This window comes from Phyllostomus hastatus, unplaced genomic scaffold (genome assembly GCF_019186645.2).
Source record: "Phyllostomus hastatus isolate PE091 unplaced genomic scaffold, TTU_PhHast_1.1 phas_contig_524, whole genome shotgun sequence".
Lineage (NCBI taxonomy): Eukaryota > Metazoa > Chordata > Mammalia > Chiroptera > Phyllostomidae > Phyllostomus > Phyllostomus hastatus.
Window position 1 is genome coordinate 4,469,796 of NW_025333900.1, and position 17,096 is coordinate 4,486,891.

Sequence of the window (17,096 nt, forward strand, 5' to 3'; positions counted from 1 at the left end):
AATTCCAGTCCATTAAAAACAAAACAAAACAAAACAAAACAAAAAACAGCCAGCCAAACTCAAGGTTCTGAGACAGAGAAGATAAAACACAAATTAAGGAGGCCCCCTGTTCTTGGAAGGTGTGTCTGGGTAGAGCAATTAAAATCTGAGACATCTGTGACTGGACAGCTGATGTTTCCTTTGCCCACTATTGTGAGACCAGGCACGCAATGCAGAAGCGGGTGAGCAGGACCCAAAGTTGACTGTGGCTTAGGGACTCGTACAATTACTCTGCCCTCTGACGGGAAATGATGTAAGTATGATGAAGTTTATGCAAGTCTGTCACCTCCTACCTAAGACAGGGGACAGCACGGCATTGTCTTCTCCACCTGAACTTAAAAAGACATCCAGGGCCTCCTGGTCAGATATGTCCATCAGATCCATCTGCTCCAGCATGTCGATGTTCACCTCCATGGATGACATGCTGCCCATGGGCTCTGCGAACAGATTGGCACAAAGAGGAAATTAACACTTTTCATCTTCAACAGTACTTTGAAAAATGAACTTCAATTCACTGGGCTAACTGCACTATATTTTCTAGGTAGAAGATAACTCCTGCAACTCCAAACTTTGAAAACTACAATTGGGAGCAATACATGAAGTGACACATCCTAGTTTGGTACTTAAATCCATCCTAGATTAACCACGGTTACTATTACCTGTTAAACCTTCCCTGGCAGGTTTTCTGTTTGCTGCAGAGAAACCCATTTCTGCATGAAGCAGTTCCTGGCTGCTGGGAGCACTGCACTGTCTGAAAGAGGCTGACACTCCTGCAGCAGCCTGAGGTCTGCAAGCTCCCTGTCAGACACACCTTGGCCTTCTGCCTGCAGTTGCCCCAAGTTTTCACTGCCCTTGTAACATTTCTCTACACTTCAGGCTTTGTTTTTTTTTTTTAATTTTGTTTAGAAAAAGGAAGGGAAGGAGAAAGGGAGAGAAACATCGATGTGTGGTTGCCTCTCATGTACTCCCTACTGGGGACCTGGCCCACAACCCTGACATGTACCCTGACTGGGAAGCAAACTGGTGACCCTTTGATTCACAGGCTTGTGCTCAACCCACTGAGCTACACCAGCCAGGGCTACTCTTCAATCTTAACAGCATAGAATGTTAGGGCATTGGCAAGAGCTCTCTGCAGTGAAGGCACAGACTCAGGGAAAAAAAAATAGCCCACCAACAAAAACAAGCTAAGACTACAAGGAGCCTATCTCAGCCTGAGTACCAAGTAAGGTATGCCTCCTGGGTCTGGAGTTAATATTTAAACTGCCTCTGTGGTCCAGAACACTCTTTAGCCCCAGGCATGATGGTGTCTGGCAGATGCAAATACCAATTATTTCTGGAGGGACACACCCTGAACCCTGGGTCTCAGAGGTATATAAAACACAAAATCCATTCCAATCCAATCCCAAATTTACAGCACACTCATGGAAATAAGTCAGAAACAGATTTAGTATCCTTTCCCAAGAATTTTAAATGACTAATTTTTTTTAGAGATTTTATTTATTTATTTTTAGAGAGGGAACGGAGGGAGGGAGGGAGAGAGAAACATCAATGTGTGGTTGCTGGGGGTTATGGCCTGCAACCCAGGCATGTGCCCTGGCTGGGAATCGAACCTGCGACATTTTGGTTCGCAGCCCGCACTCAATCCACTGAGCTATACCAACCAGGGCTTAAATGACTAAATGTTTTTTAATCAAAAGGTGGAATAAAAAGTTAACAAAGTATAAAAATTAGAGCAGGCATTTGAAAAAACTTCCAGATTGGAAAATTTAATCACTGAAATTTAAAACTAGACAGAAATTTTTTTAACTTTTTAAAATATTTTATTGATTATGCTATTACAGTTGTCCCATTTTTTTCTCCCCTTCATCTCTCCCCCATCATCATTCCCCCCCTTTTAGTTCGTGTCCATGGGTCATATATATAAGTTCTTTGGCTCCTACATTTCCTATACTGTTGTTAACCTCCCTAACCTGTTTATTTTGTACCTACCATTTATGCTTCTTATTCCCTGTACCTTTTCCCCAATTCTCCCTCTCCTCCTCCCCAATGATAATCCCCCCATGTGATCTCCATTTCTGTGATTCTCTTTCTCTTCTAGTTTGCTTAGTTTTTTAAAATTTTTATTTATTTTTTTTTAGGTTCAGTTGTTGATAGTTGTGAGTTTGTTGTCATCTTACTGTTCATATTCTCTTTTTCTTAGAAAAGTCCCTTTAACATTTCATATAAGAAAGGCTTGGTGGTGATGAACTCCTTTAACTTGACCTTGTGTGGGAAGCACTTTATCTGCCCTTCCATTCTAAATGAAAGCTTTGCTGGATAGAGTCATCTTGGATGTAGGTCCTTGCCTTTCACGACTTCAAATACTTTCCAGCCCCTTCTTGCCTGTAAGATTTCTTTTGAGAAATCAGCTGATAGCCTTATGGGAACTCCTTTGTAGGTAACTGTCTCCTTTTTCTCTTGCTGCTTTTAAGATTCTCTCCTCTTTAATCTTGGCTAATGTAATTATGATGTGCCTTGGTGTGTGCTTCCTGGATCCAACTTCTTTGGGACTCTGAGCTTCCTGGACTTCCTGGAAGTCTATTTCCTTTGCCAGAATGGGGAAGTTCTTCATTATGTTTCCAGTAAGTTTTCAATTTCTTGCTCTTCTTCTTCTCCTTCTGGCACCCCTACCATTCAGATGTTGGAACACTTAAAGTTGTTCTGGAGATTCCTAAGCCTCTCATTTTTTTGTATTTTTGTTTCTTCATTTTGTTCTGGTTGAATGTTTACTTCCTGTTTCTAGTCCAAATTGTTGATTTGAGTCCAGTTTCCTTCCCATCACTGTTGGTTCCCTGTACATTTTCCTTTATTTCACTTTGCAGAGCCTTCACTTTTTCCTTTATTTTGTGACCATACTCAACCATTTCCGTGAGCATCCTGATTACCAGTGTCTTGAACTCTGCATCTGATAGGTTTGCTGTCTCCTTTTTGCTTAGTTCATTTTCTGGAGCTTTGATCTGTTCTTTCATTTGACTCATATTTTTGTTTGTTTGTTTTGGTGCACTGTTAAGTAACAAGGGGAAGAGCCTTAAGTATTCTTTGCCAGGGTGGGGAACCCACATCGCTGTGTTGTGGTGCTGTATGTGGGGGAGGGGTCCAAGAGAATACAGTGCTGCTTGGTTGGCTCTCTGCCAGCTTTCTGTCACTTCCCCTGCTACCCACAAGCAAATGTGGTCCTTATGGTGATGATTCCTGGGTGGGTAGGTTTGTGTATGTTCTGGGACCCTGTGGGTCTCCCCAATGAATTGTCCTGTGAGGCTGGGAGTTTTTCCCACTGCTGCCGCAATCCTCAAAGGTTTTTACAGTCAGGTTTTGAGACTTTATTTCTGGCGCTGCAACCCTGGGTTGGGCAGTCTGTCTTGCTCCCGAGTTGTTCCTGCCAGCTTATCCACACACAGATGTGGGACCACCTGGTCCTCCAACCACCTCCTTGCTGGAGGACTTGTTGCAGGTCCTCTGCACTCCGGCTACCCATCTCTGCCCCTCCTACTGGTTTGGGTGAATGTTTCTTTACTTGGTTGTTGGACTTCCATACAGTTCTACTGTCTGGCAGTTCTGGTTATTTTTTGTTTTTAAATTTGTTTTTTTCCCTTCTTTTGGTTGTATGAGGAGGCAAAGAATATCTACCTTACCTACACCTTCATCTTGGCTGGAAGTTGGCACAAGTTAAATTGTAAAGATTAATTATGACAGCCAAGGAGAAAATTAGTAAACTAGGAGACAGACTGAACAAATTCTCCATTATGCAGCAAAGAAAAAATGGGAAATCTGACAGAACACAGATGGAAAATGCAAAAGTTTACAGAACTCTAAAATGAAAGAATGGAGAGACTGGGGTGGAGGGAGCAGCCATATTCAGAGAGGCTGGTTATTTCCCAGACTCGCTGAAATATCCGAGGTCCCAGATTTAGGAAGCAAAGTATATTCTAAGCAAGACAGTAAAAGAAATCCTGATCCACAAAAGAGGGCAGATGAGGAAAGATAGAATAATTAGACTGACAGCTTCTCAACAACAGAAGGCAGAAGACAATAATACATTCAAAGAGGTGAGATAAATGTCATCTCTAAAATTATATATCATTAAATAGCATTTAAGATCAAGTACAAAATAACAAGTACTGTCAGACAAAAAACCCTTTACCAGGAGCCTGCTCTCACCAAAGGAAGATGGTGATGCATACCAGAAGGTCTGACATGCAAAAAACATGTTTAAGAGTGGAGAGACTTGTAAATTTGTGAGTTGATATAAAACCTTGAGTAAAGTACTCATAGTGTCCAGGTGGGGGAATTAACTTGCAGAATTAAAGCACTGAGCAGTAAGGATGGGAGAGGAAGACTGAGATGAGAGTTGAAGTGTAAGATCCTTATTTGGTAGGACAGTAAGCATTTGATCCTCTTTCGGCACCACAAAATCATTAAAGTTCAGGCTAAAATAAATGGTAAAGAATATGTCATTTAGTTTTTAGCTGGGGAAAGTTTATTACAGTTCAGATGACCCACTGAGGTGGCGGCTTGCAGAGCCATGCAGCAGGGAGCCAGGCAAAGTCTGCCTTCTGGGCGCCAGACCTGACCGGGGCACTGACCGAGTCCCAGAGCCGCCTCACATTCCCAGCCCAACAGACCCACGGGGGACACCAGTGCAGTGCTACCCTGGAGCTTCTTTAAGGCTGACTGGTCAGAGGAGCCTGACGGCACAGTGGTCCGAGTTGTTCTTGGGGGCGCTCTTCTGTGGGTGTTGGGCTGCCAGAACATGAGTGATATGCAGATTTTCTGGTGTGGCTATGAAGGCCGTCGGCATGGCATTCAGGCTTCTGGCCTTGCTTTGATTCCAGTTTTGGAAGGGCTGGGCAGAGGCTCCCTTTTCTGTTTGTGCTGTCTTCTTAAGAAGGTCAGAAGTGTAACTTAAAGGAGAGGAAACAAAATAGACTAAAAAGGAAAAAATTTCAGGAAAATAGTAACAAATATGGCGTTAATGAAGCTAGGTATATCAGCAATCACAATAAATGTAAATGAACCAAATTTGCCATTAACAGATTACAAAACCAATTAAAGTGATAAAATTCAGCAATACTCAGTTAACAGGAGACACTAGTAAAACAAAGACACAGAAACACTGACATTGTTTTAAGAAGTGGAAAGCAGGTAAAGAACTTGGGAAGAATGCTGACAGAGCTACATTAATATCAAACAAAACAGACATAAGAGGAAACAAAAGCAATACTGGACTCAAGCGTTGTACTCAATGATTTTTTTAAAGGTTCACTTCTCCAGGAAGATAATTCAAAGTACTATATGAGTATAAAACTGGTAGAATGAAAAAAGTGGTAACATTCATTACCATGGGGGGTGTACAGGAAGGTTAAATGTACGTTTCTGAAAATTGATAATTAAGCAATGTGAAAATTAGTAATAGGGGACATCTGAACAGCCCAACTAATAGGCTTGGTTAAATGGACACATACAGAACCCACGCCTATCACTTAGAATCTCGTTCTCAAGCACACATGAAACATGTAGGGAAATTCTCTGTAATGGACCATGATATAAGTCTTGACTAGGTGTGTGTGTGTGTGTGTGTGTGTGTGTGTAATCTCAAAGGCTTCTAATCAAGATGGCAGCATAGGTAAATGCAGTACCGACATTCTGCCACAATCACATCAAAATTACAACTAAACTCTACAGAACAGCCACCACTCAGAACCACTGGAAATCTAGCTGACTGGAAGTCCTACAACTAGGGATTAAGGCAGAAGCTACATCAAGACTGGTAGGAAGGGCAGAGATACAGAATGGGCTGGTCCCACACCCATGTGTGGCTGTTAAAAACTGGGAGGATATCTCACCTGTGGAGGTCCCCCCGAGGAGCGAGGGGTCTCAACTGCACACCAAGCCCCCTAAGCTGAGGGTACCAGTGCCAGGAAGAGAAGTCCCCATGACTTCTGACTGCAAAAGCCAGTGGGTATAGAGGCTGAGTGAGATGGAGGGCTTCTGAAATCCAAAGCACTTCTTACAGGGCCCACACACAGAATTACTCAGACTCTCTCTAAGCTCTAGCCCTAGGGCAGCAGCTTGAAAGGCACCACAGACATATGGGAAGTCAGTATCAGAGTGAGAGCTGGAGGGACAGCTTTCTTCCAGACAGAAGTGCTCTCAGAGGCCTTTTCCTTCATAAGCCATTCTCCCACAGAGCCAGCTGGTGGGTGCCATATCTGAGACTCCATCAACAAGGCTTACACCCTTCACCCTGCCCTGGTGATTCCCTGAGGCCTTACCCCACCCAACTTTCAGGCCCACACAAGCTGTTTCCAGTGGCTTTTCCATACAAATGGCCTGTTGGCTCATGCTTCAGATTTTCCTAAAATCTCAACACAAGCAGCATCTGGCCTCAGCGTGTCCTGTACCTTTCCATAAGTGGCCCCAGACCTGGCACTGGCACTAGCAGCAGCCAGCTTCAGGTCACAGCTTGGCCTTGCCTGGGCACCTCCAAGCTCTGCACAAGTAGCAGCCATCTTCAGATAGCTTTGTAGCTCATGCTGAGTGGCTCCAGAGAGAACACAGGTGGTGGCTGACCTTGGCCTGTACCTCCCTGGAGGTACCAGAACCTGAGCATCCAGTGTACAGCCCTGGACCACGTTGAAGCATGGGCTCCCAATCATTCCATGAGCAACACACTGAAGGAGTGGGCTCAGCAGGCACCAGAGCCCCTGCACTGCTGATCCTCCATGGTGGTCGGATGTTGGTGGTCAGTGGCTGCAGCCAGTCGGCCTAGTAGTATATTCCTCCATTCACATTCACACTAGCAATCAAGGCTCAACTACAACAGGAGGGTGTACCACAAGTACCCAGTTTAGGTGATTGGAGAGTCTGTGCCACTGGACTCTATAGGACACCTACTACATAAGGCCATTTTACCAAGCCTGCAAGATGTAGCAATACTACCTAATACATACAAATAGAAGCAACCAAAATAAAGACAGAAACATGTTCCAAGTGAAAGAACAGAACAAAACTCCAGAAAAGAACTAAATAAGATGGAGACAAGCAATCAGCTAGATGCAGAGTTCAAAACATTGGTTATAAGGATGCTCAAGGAACTTAAACATAAAAGTGGAACTAGAAAACATAAAAAGGAACCAGTCAGAACTGAAGAATATATTAATTGAAATGAATACATTACAGCAGGGGTGTCAAGCTCATTTTCACTGGGGGCCACGCTAGCCTTGAGGTCGCCTTCAAAGGGCTGAATGTAATTTTAGAACTGTATGAATGTAACTACTCCTTAAGTGTTAAGTGAGAGCTCAGCACTGCCGCAGTGTAGAAACAAGAAACAAGGTGCTGGGCTAGACAAAACAAAGTGGAAGGCTGGATTCAGCCTGCAGGCCTTGTGTTTGCCACCTGTGTGTTACAGGGATCAGCAGTGGAGTGGATGAAGCACAGGATCCAATCAGAGATTGGGAAGATAAGGAAGCAGATAACACATAATCAGAACAGCAAAGAGAAAAAACTCACACCCACAAAAAGGACTGTAAGGAAGGAGCCAGAGCCTCTGGGACAACTACTTCAATCACACCGACATTCACATCATGGGGTTCTGGGAGGAGAAAGCAAGAAATTGGAAACCTTTTTGAAAAAATAATGACAGAAATCTTCACTGACTTGATGAAATAGACATGCAAGTCCAGGGAACACAGAGAACCCCAAACAAGACAAATAGGGAATCTTAAAATAGCAATAAGAGAAATGCAGTTAGTAACTCACAAGGGAGCTCCCCTAAGACTGTCATCTGATTTCTCAACAGAAATTTTGCAGGCCAGAAGAGATTGGCAAGAAATATGCCAAGTGATGAAAAGCAAGCACCTGCAACCAAGATTACTTTACCCAGCAAACCTACCATTTAGAACTGAAGGAAAGCTAAAGAGCTTCCCAGGCCAAAAAAGCTAAAGGAGTTTATTACCAACAAACCCATATTATATGAAATGTTAAAGGGTTTTCTTTAAGAAGAAGAAAAAATATGAACAAAAGGTCAATAAATACATATCTATCACCAATTGAATCTAAAAAACCAAATTGAACAAGCAGAACATAAACAATTTCACAGATAGAGAACATTTTCAGGGTTACCTCTCCAAGCACAAGAGATTCCCTACTCTGTGGGTCCTCCAGCCTCACCACCTTCCCCCTTTACTCTGATCATTTCTGAATAAAACTTTCCATGATTTTGTCTTAATTAAAAAAATGATGCTTTGGAAAATGAGAAAAAATTCAGACAGCTATTTCTGGTTTAGTGGAATGAGTCCAAAATACCATGTTCACTGTAGAGATTTTTCATGTTGATTGATTCTTCTAAATTAAATACCCCCCACGTTCACCCGTGGAGATGAATACAAGGTAGGAAAGAGATGTGTGACTCACCAGGCTGGGAAATCTAAGGGACAGACGGCTCTGACCAGGCTGTGGAGACATGCCAGTTTGTTGACAGTCTTCTCAGCTCTAGCTGGAGCAGAAAGCTAAAAAGCCCACATCCTTCAATTTTCTTCTTTAATGCTTTTGAAACAACACACATTGGCAACACATGCCTGACCTTTTTTTTTTAACCTAAAAAAAAGTGAGCCCGATACTTTTTTGAAACTTGAAGAAAATTCTTTTTTAAGTACTCAAAACAAAAAAAATTATTACTTAATGTTTAACTGATATCTGATCAACAAGTGTTGGCTGAGCACTGCTCTCTGCCCAGCACTGCACTGTGCTGGCCCCAGAGGACTCTGCATCACAGCTAGTTCCTGTGTCAGGGGCTCACTGCCAACAGAAATAGGTGTTTCTATTACTTTATCATCCCATTCCAGGTGTTCATGGGTCTCCCCAAGAATGGCAGCTTAAGAGGCACTTCCATTTTTTCTTTGCCTCCTCTGGGCCTAGGAATGCAGTGAACACTTAGCACGTGCTCAGGAAATGTCAGCTGCACTAAACCAAATGAGGGGAGCATCATCAAAGTGTTTGGCAATAAGAATTTCTGTTACTGTTCTCTTCATTGTCCTATCTCCTCCATGTCCTCATGGTATAATTATGCTCAAGTTTGTGGGTCAAATTTGCCAGGGTATGGACCTGGCTAGTGTGGCTCAGTTGGTCCGGCATCATCCTGCAAACTGAAAGGCTCCCTGTTCGATTCCCAGTTGGGCTACATGCCTGAGTTGTGGGGCATATGCCTGGGGTGCAGTTTTGGTACCCGGTCGGGGTGTGTACAGAAGACAACTGATTGGTATTTCTCTCTCACATCGGTATTTGTCTCTCTCTTTCTCCCTCCCTTCCCCTCTCTCTAAAATCAAAAATAAAATTTTAAAAAATTTGTGAGGGTATATATGTCTGTTATGGGCTGAATGTTTGTGCCCCTCCCAATTCGTATGTTGAATCCCTAACCCACCTTGTGATGATATTTGGAGACAGGGCCTTTGGGACATTAGGTTTAAAAGAGGTAATGAGGGTGGGGCCCTAGCAATGGGATCAGTTCCCTCCCGAGAAGAGGCACCAGAGAGATGTTCTCTCCCCATCACGTAAGGACCCAGTGAGCCGGGAAGATAGCCCCAACAGGGAACCAAATCAGCCAGCACCTTGTTCTAGGACTTCCAGTCCCCAGAACCACAAGAAATAAACTTGCATTGCTTTCGCCACACCCAGTCTGTGGTATTTTGTTATGGCAGCCTAAGTTGATCAAGACAACGTCCTTCTCAGCTTCTGCCCATGACAGGACACACATCCCTGGAGCAAACAGGGATAGCTGTCCTGTGAACCAGAACCAAACACTGAAAAAACTGAATGCTGGACATACTCTGAGGAAACAGGCAGGCTGACTTTCCTAGATGAAGACTCTAGATCAGTGGAACATAGAGAGGGAGAGCTGAATTTGGAGATAAAGAGGTTAAATTTCACCTCCCCACTGTGAAATGTGAATTTAAAAAGCATTATTCGCATAATGCATTCTTCAGTGCATTCTGAGGCATTCACATATCACTACTCATTTGTTTTTCCTACATTACTTTCTTTCCTCACTCTTTGATTTCTATAACCTCTCTTTGGGGTAGACATAGAACTGATTGACCCGTTCTACGAAACAGAGTGAAGGCAGCAGATAAGGTGGGGACTGCAGTGAGGGTCAGGGTATAGAGGACAAAGTCCAGCACTGGGCAAGCCTGAGAAGAGTATGGACTCTGAGTACAGTGACATTTGGGATGGAGAGGGGGTTTCCAGGAGGTGAGATGCCCCAGACAGAAAGGCAAGTGCATGGGAGAGCTCAGGGCACCTCGCCACACTGTCTGTGACAGGAGGCTGCTCCTGCCCTCCCTCTCAGTGCTGCCTGAGAGAACAATGCAGGCTGCCCCTGCTGCCCCCACCACCCCCCTGAGGCACCCAGGTCTTGGAAAGGAGAGGCTGATGAAGGAACCAGTACCTTTTTTCTCTGCTACTCAGTTTGCCCTATGGAACTATCAGAGAGGCACCTAACATTTATACATTTATATGTTCATCACAGCACCCTTCACAGAGGTAAAGGATCTAAATGTTCAACTAGGATCCATCCTGACAATGAAGATACAGGTTTTAAAACATACCCTTTCAAAGAATTTTTAATAATATAAGGGGGAAGGTCCCACAGAGTATTAAGAAAAGGTACATATAAAGCCAGATATATATATATATACAGTTTGATACCAATTATATAAACAGACTCTCTCACACACACAAGACTGGAAAGAACCATTCTAACATAGTACTAAGGATTGTTGTGTGTGGCAGAATTATTGGTAATGTTTCTTTTGTCTTTTTTCCCCCTAGCATATTTCATGTTTTCTAAATATCTTCAACTAAAGCCCAGATCTATAGAAAGAGACAAAAACAATGGCAAGACAAATATGAGGCTGATGCTCTGATTTGGGGGGACTTTATCCCATGTTCCACTTCGGGGGGCAGCTGACACCATCTCCACACACCCAAGAAGCCATCCCCACAACCGGTCACTTGCCTCGCCTCTCCGCTATCTGCAGGTAACCTGTGGAAAGGTACTGCTCCATGTCCTGCTGGAAGGCTTCTTCAAAAAACTTCTGCCGCTCTCTCAGCTTCATTTGCTGGGTATGCTCCATCTCCAGGACCTTCCGGGCGTGCTCTGCATCTAGTTCAGCTAAGGAAACAGAATGATGTGGGTCAGGTTTGAAAAGAAACTGAAATATGAAATGGGTATAAACACCTACTCATAGCTGCCCTCCAAGCTGCCAGTGTTAAACTCTGGTGGGTGCCTCCAATACAACCACCTCCTCTCCCCTAACTGGCTGCACTTGTTCCTGCTACCTTTGCTCAGGCAGTTGCCCTGCTGAAACGGCCTTCCCCCACCTCTCCCACTCTTCACAGCAGAGATGCCTGTCTTTCAACACCGACTTCCCAGTTAATCGCTCAACTCAAGTAGAATTTGCTACTCCATCCTGAGGTATAACACTGTGCTCAAACTTTCACAGCTGGCTTATGCATTACATACAACAGGTAAAGGCTTGGACTTCCTGGAGGACTGTGGCCATATGTTATCACTTTAATATCACCCAGCTCAGAGCCTGGCACAAAGTAAGGACTCAATAATGTTTCTCTTTTTTGTTTCTTTTTCTTAAATATATTTTATTGATTATGCTATTACAGTTGTCCCATTTCCCCCCTTCACTCCCCTCCACCCTGTACACCCTCTCCCACCCACATTCCCCCCTTTTAGTTCATGTCCATGTGTCATACTTACAAGTTCTTTAGCTTCTACATTTCTCATACTATTCTTGCCCTCCCCCTGTCTATTTTCTACCTACTATCTATGCTACTTATTCTCTGTACCTTTCCCCCCTCTTTCCTCCTCCCACTCCCCTGTTGCTATCCCTCCATGTGATCTCCATTTCTGTAGTTCTGTTCCTGTTCTAGTTGTTTGTTTAGTTTCTTTTGGTTTTGTTTTAGGTGTGGTTGTTAATAATTGTGAGTTTGCTGTCATTTTACTATACATTTTTTTATCTTCTTTTCTTAGATAAGTCCCTTTAACATTTCATAAAATAAGGGCTTGGTGGTGATGAACTCCTTTAACTTGGCGTTGTCTGGGAAGCACTTGATCTGCCCTTCCATTCTAAATGAAAGCTTTGCTGGATAGAGCAATCTGGGATGTAGGTCCTTGCCTTTCATGACTTGGAATACTTCTTTCCAGCCCCTTCTTGACTGTAAGGTCTCTTTGGAGAAATCAGCTGACAGTCTGATGGGAACTCCTTTGTAGGTGACTGTCCCCTTATCTCTTGCTGCTTCTAGGACTCTCTCCTTCATTTTTACCTTGGCTGATGTGATTATGATGTGCCCTTGTGTGTTCCTTCTTGGGTCCAACTTCTTTGGGACTCTCTGAGCTTCCTGGACTTCCTGGAAATCTATTTCCTTTGTCAGAATGGGGAAGTTCTCCTTTATTATTTGTTCAAATAAGTTTTCAATCTGTTGCTCTTCCTCTTCTCCTTCTGGTACCCCTATAATTCAGATGTTGGAACGTTTAAAGATGTCCTGGAGGTTCCTAAGCTTCTCCTCGTTTTTTTTTTTTTTTGAATTCTTATTTCTCCATTTTTTCCTGTTTGGTTGACTCTTTCTTCCTTCTGATCCATTCTATTGTTTTGAGTCCCAGTTTCCTTCCCATCACCATTGGTTCCCTGTGCATTTTCCTTCATTTCTCTTATTGTAGCCTGCATTTGTTCATCTAATTTGCAACCAAAGTCAACCAATTCTGTGAGCTTCCTGATCACCAGTGTTTTGAACTGTGCATCTGATAGGATGGCTATCTCTCGGTTACTTAAAAGGATGAGGTCTGGGGCTTTGATTTGTTCTTCTCTTTGAGCCATATCTCTCTCTTTCTCTCTCTCTCTTTTGGTCTGGTCACACCTGTTATGGTGAGGAGCGAAGCCTTAGGTGTTCACCAGGTTCTGGGCACCCCAGTCGCTGGATTGTGACATTGTATGTGGGGGCGGGGTCGAAAGGGAAGGATGGCGGTTGCTGTTCTCCATGGGACCTCAGTCCCTTCTGCTGCTTCCCCCAAGCAAACTGGGCCCCTGTGGTGCCAATTCCCATGTGGGTGGTCCTGTGCATGCCATGGGACCTTCCAAGGACCTCTCCTGTGAGGCTGGGTGTCTCTCTGTGTGCCTCAGGGTCCACCTTCTGTGATCTTGCGCACCCCAGATGCCTTACACGCCCAACTCTCTCTGCTCTCCGCACCTCGACCCGCGCCTGGCTGCTAGTCTCCGCCCCTCCTACCGGTCTGGATGCACGGGTCTAATTCAACTTCTTGACTGTCCGACTTCCATTCAGATCAATTTTCTGTCAGTTCCAGATGTTATTCTACCTCTAAATTGTTGCTGTTCCAATCTTGGTTGTGCGTGGAGGTACGGACGGTGCGTCCACCTATGCCTCCATCTTGGCCAGAAGTCCTAAATGTTTCTTAAAAAGCAAGAATGTAGCCATTGTGATCTAGTAGAAAACTGTCTGGGCTTTGTTGTTTATTAACTGCACAATCAGGCTAAGTCAGTTAACCTTTCTGAGCTTTACATTACTCATCTAAATATTTGGGACAGAAATATTATAACCCAATATTAAATGTTAAACTTAAATGAAATGACATGAAAGAGCTTTATAATTAAAATGAGCAGTGATTCTTCAAGGTCGAGCTGAGAAAGTAAGAACACAGAGACGTTGGCCTGGCTGACACCCTGATTGCAGCCTTGGGACCCTAAGCAGTCAGCCCCGTCTTCAGGCCAGGCCTGGACTTCTGGCTGTGAGCTAATTTGCATTGTCTGCGCCATTCAGTTTGTAGTGATCTATTGTGCAGCAATACGGAATACTCCAAATAAGCTGTCTACATGAATTCCAGCTCCTGCCCAAATCTGACTAGCTGGAGAATTGAAAAAATAACCACTTGAATTCTTTGCCTTAAACAAGTATGTTGCAACACCTACCCTGTGGCAGGTACCATGCTTGGGTGAGTTTGGCAGGAGAACCAAGTTTCAGCTACCTACTGTCCTGGCATAAACATAGGGCCCAAAACACTGAAAAATTTCACCAAGGCACTGTTCTCTCTGGTTCACCTCTGGGGAGTGCTGACAACTTTGGGATATTAAAACTCATACAACTCAAAGAAACCCCAACAAAATCTAATTTAAAAAATGCACAGAGGATCTTAATAGACATTTTCCCAAAGAAGACATACAAATGACCAATAGGTACATGAAAAGATGCTCAACATCACTGATCATCAGGAAAATGCAGATCAAAAACATGAAATATCATCGCACACCTGTGAGAATGGTTTTGTTATCAAGACAGACAAACAAGTTGGCAAGGAGGTGGGAAAAAGGAAATGTGTGTATATTTTCGGTGGTGCTGTGAACTGGTACAGCCACTGTGGAAAACAATGTGACATTTCCTCAAAAAATCAAAGGTAGAACTATCACATGATCCAGCCTGGGTATTTAGCCAAAGGAAATGAGGACAGTACATTGAAAAGATACCTGCAGCCCACATTCACTGCAGCGCTAGTCACAACAGCCAAGGTAAGGAAATGGCCCAAATGCCTGTCAGTGGATGAGTGGATGACGAAGATGTGTGTAAGTACAACAGAGTATCACCCAGCCACGAGAAAGAGGAAAATCCTGTCCTCTGAGACAACATGGATGGGCCTTGAGGGCATTATACTGAGATCAGCCAGACAGAAAGACAAATATTGTGTGACATCACTTATAAAAACCAAGCTCATAGGACAGACGGACGGTAGAATGGCGGTTGCCAGGGGCTGGGTGGTGGGAACTGTGGAGATCTAGGTCAAAGGTACACACTTGCAGTTAGAAGATGACAAAGTTCTGGAGATCTAATGCACGGCACTGTGATTACAGTCAACAATATTGTATTACTCACTTCAAAATTTCTAAGAGACTAGATTTTAACTGTTCTCACCACAAAGAAGAAATAATTATCTGAAGTGGGAGGTGTTAGATAACTCTACAGTGGTATTCATATTGTAATACATAAATGTATCAAATCAACATGTTGTACGCCTTAAACTTACACAATGTTATATGCCAATTATATTTCAATTAAAAATTCTTTGGGATGTTACCGAGAGATTTTTAACAACAACAAACAACCACAGTTGCCTGGCCGGGCAGCTCAGCTGGTTGGAGTGTCATCCGGCGCACCAAAAAGCTGCAGGTGGGATTTCTGGTCAGGACACAAACCTCAGGTGCAGGTTTAATCCCCAGCCAGGATCCGTACCAGAGACAGCCGACTTTTCTCCCTCACATCGATGCTTCTCTTCCTTCCTCCCCCGCTCTCTAAAATCAGTGAACATATCCTAGGGTGAGGAGAGGGAAAACCACCACCGCTGCCACAGCCGTACTAACTTTGAACGATGCCTACAAGTCCCATGTGACTGGTATGGCTTAGCCATTCCCTACACCCACAAAACCCAACCCCACATTTCACAAATCTCAAGTTCTACATAATCCTGTAGGCGATGTATCATAAAAACTCAATAATGGGAGTATATTTTTATTCCAAACTGGTTATAGTCCCCAATACTTAGACTATTCTGGACATTCTTCTTCCATCCTAATCTACATATATGAAGGCCTATCTGGAGAAAGTCCAGCTGTTGTTAATATAACAAGAATGGCTTGTGCGACCTTGATGTAACCTAGCAGCCAAGGAGAGTGGACTAGAATGTGCGTGTGTGAACAATGACAACTTCTCTATGCTAGTCAGTGGGGGCGGTAGACATCACTGAGTGAGCATGTGTACTATGTGGCTGTCACATTCAAAATCTGCATTAAATTTTGCATCAAGGTTGAACATTCCTCCTTGGAAACTATTCTGATGATTCAGTAGGCCGCAGCTGTGGGCAACTGGTGATTGGCAGATTCATCCTGACAACATGCCTGCTCATGTATCACATCTTGAGCAGAGTTTTTCGGGAAAACATCAAATGACCCAGGTGACTCAGCCCAGATTTGGTGCCCTATGACTTCTTGTTTTTCCCAAAACTAAAATCTCTGAAAGGGAAAAAATTTCAGAGCATCAGTGAGATTCAGGAAAATACAACAGGTCAGCTGATGGCTACTGGGAGAACTGTGTGAGGTCCCAAGGTGCCTACTTTGAAGGGGACTAAGGCGTCATTGTCCTGTGTACAATGTTTCTTGTATATTGTATCTTCTTCAATAAATGTCTCTAGTTTTCATAGTAAATGGCTGGATACTTTCTGGAGCTCGTATGTAAGAAATACAAATAAATATTAATCAAAGAAACACAAACAGGAAAGTAAATCTTCCTGAGTACAACAATTCTATGTATAATATTGATGATGTGTATTCTATTCATACTGTTATAATCCCTATGTGCATTCCCTGTATTTCCATATCACCCTAATCTTTGTTTACTGGGAGATGTGACCTGAAAGCCCAGGTTCTGGAATCAATCAATCCGGGCTGGGGTCCTACCCCTTTTAGCAGATGCTTTTGGTGCTTCATGCCACATCCCTTCGGCGCACCTCTGATTTCAGCTGTAGTGCTGGCAGGCAGCTCTTTGTGATCTCCTTCGTATGCCCACAAGGCCTCACCTCAAGGCCATGCCTGTGCATCTCTGTTTTTCTGGTCAGAGTATTCGCTGAATCCTGGAACCTGTAAGCCAGCATGACTGGAAAGTTCTGGGGAATTGAGGCAGCTTTCCATCACTGGGTGACAGAAGTCAGTGCACCAGAGCCCCAGTCTCCCACCCTTTGGATGGGCGATTCTAGGAGGTATTCTGAACACTTTTCAGAGATCCTGGTGGAGATGTAGACTCTTGGCTATGGCAGCCACTGGACCAATCCGTCCCTTTATTGACTTCCTCTTCTGCTCACTCTCTCTGCTCTGCCACTCCTGCTTCCTGGGATCACCTCCCAAGCAAACTTCCTGCAGCAAAATCCTCATATTGGTCTTTGCTTCAGAGAAACC

At 43.8% G+C, this 17,096-nt stretch overlaps 1 protein-coding gene across 1 annotated transcript in view; it reads right to left on the reverse strand.

Annotated features, from left to right (window-relative positions):
• DTNBP1 (dystrobrevin binding protein 1) overlaps nt 1-17,096 on the reverse strand; it is a 183,951-nt gene that overhangs the window by 1,461 nt on the left and 165,394 nt on the right. The window contains exons 8-9 of the mRNA XM_045847207.1: nt 11,090-11,245; nt 333-476 (exon numbers count right to left, since the gene is read on the reverse strand). Of these exons, the coding sequence (XP_045703163.1) occupies nt 333-476; nt 11,090-11,245 (300 nt within the window). The remainder of the gene's footprint in view (nt 1-332; nt 477-11,089; nt 11,246-17,096) is intronic.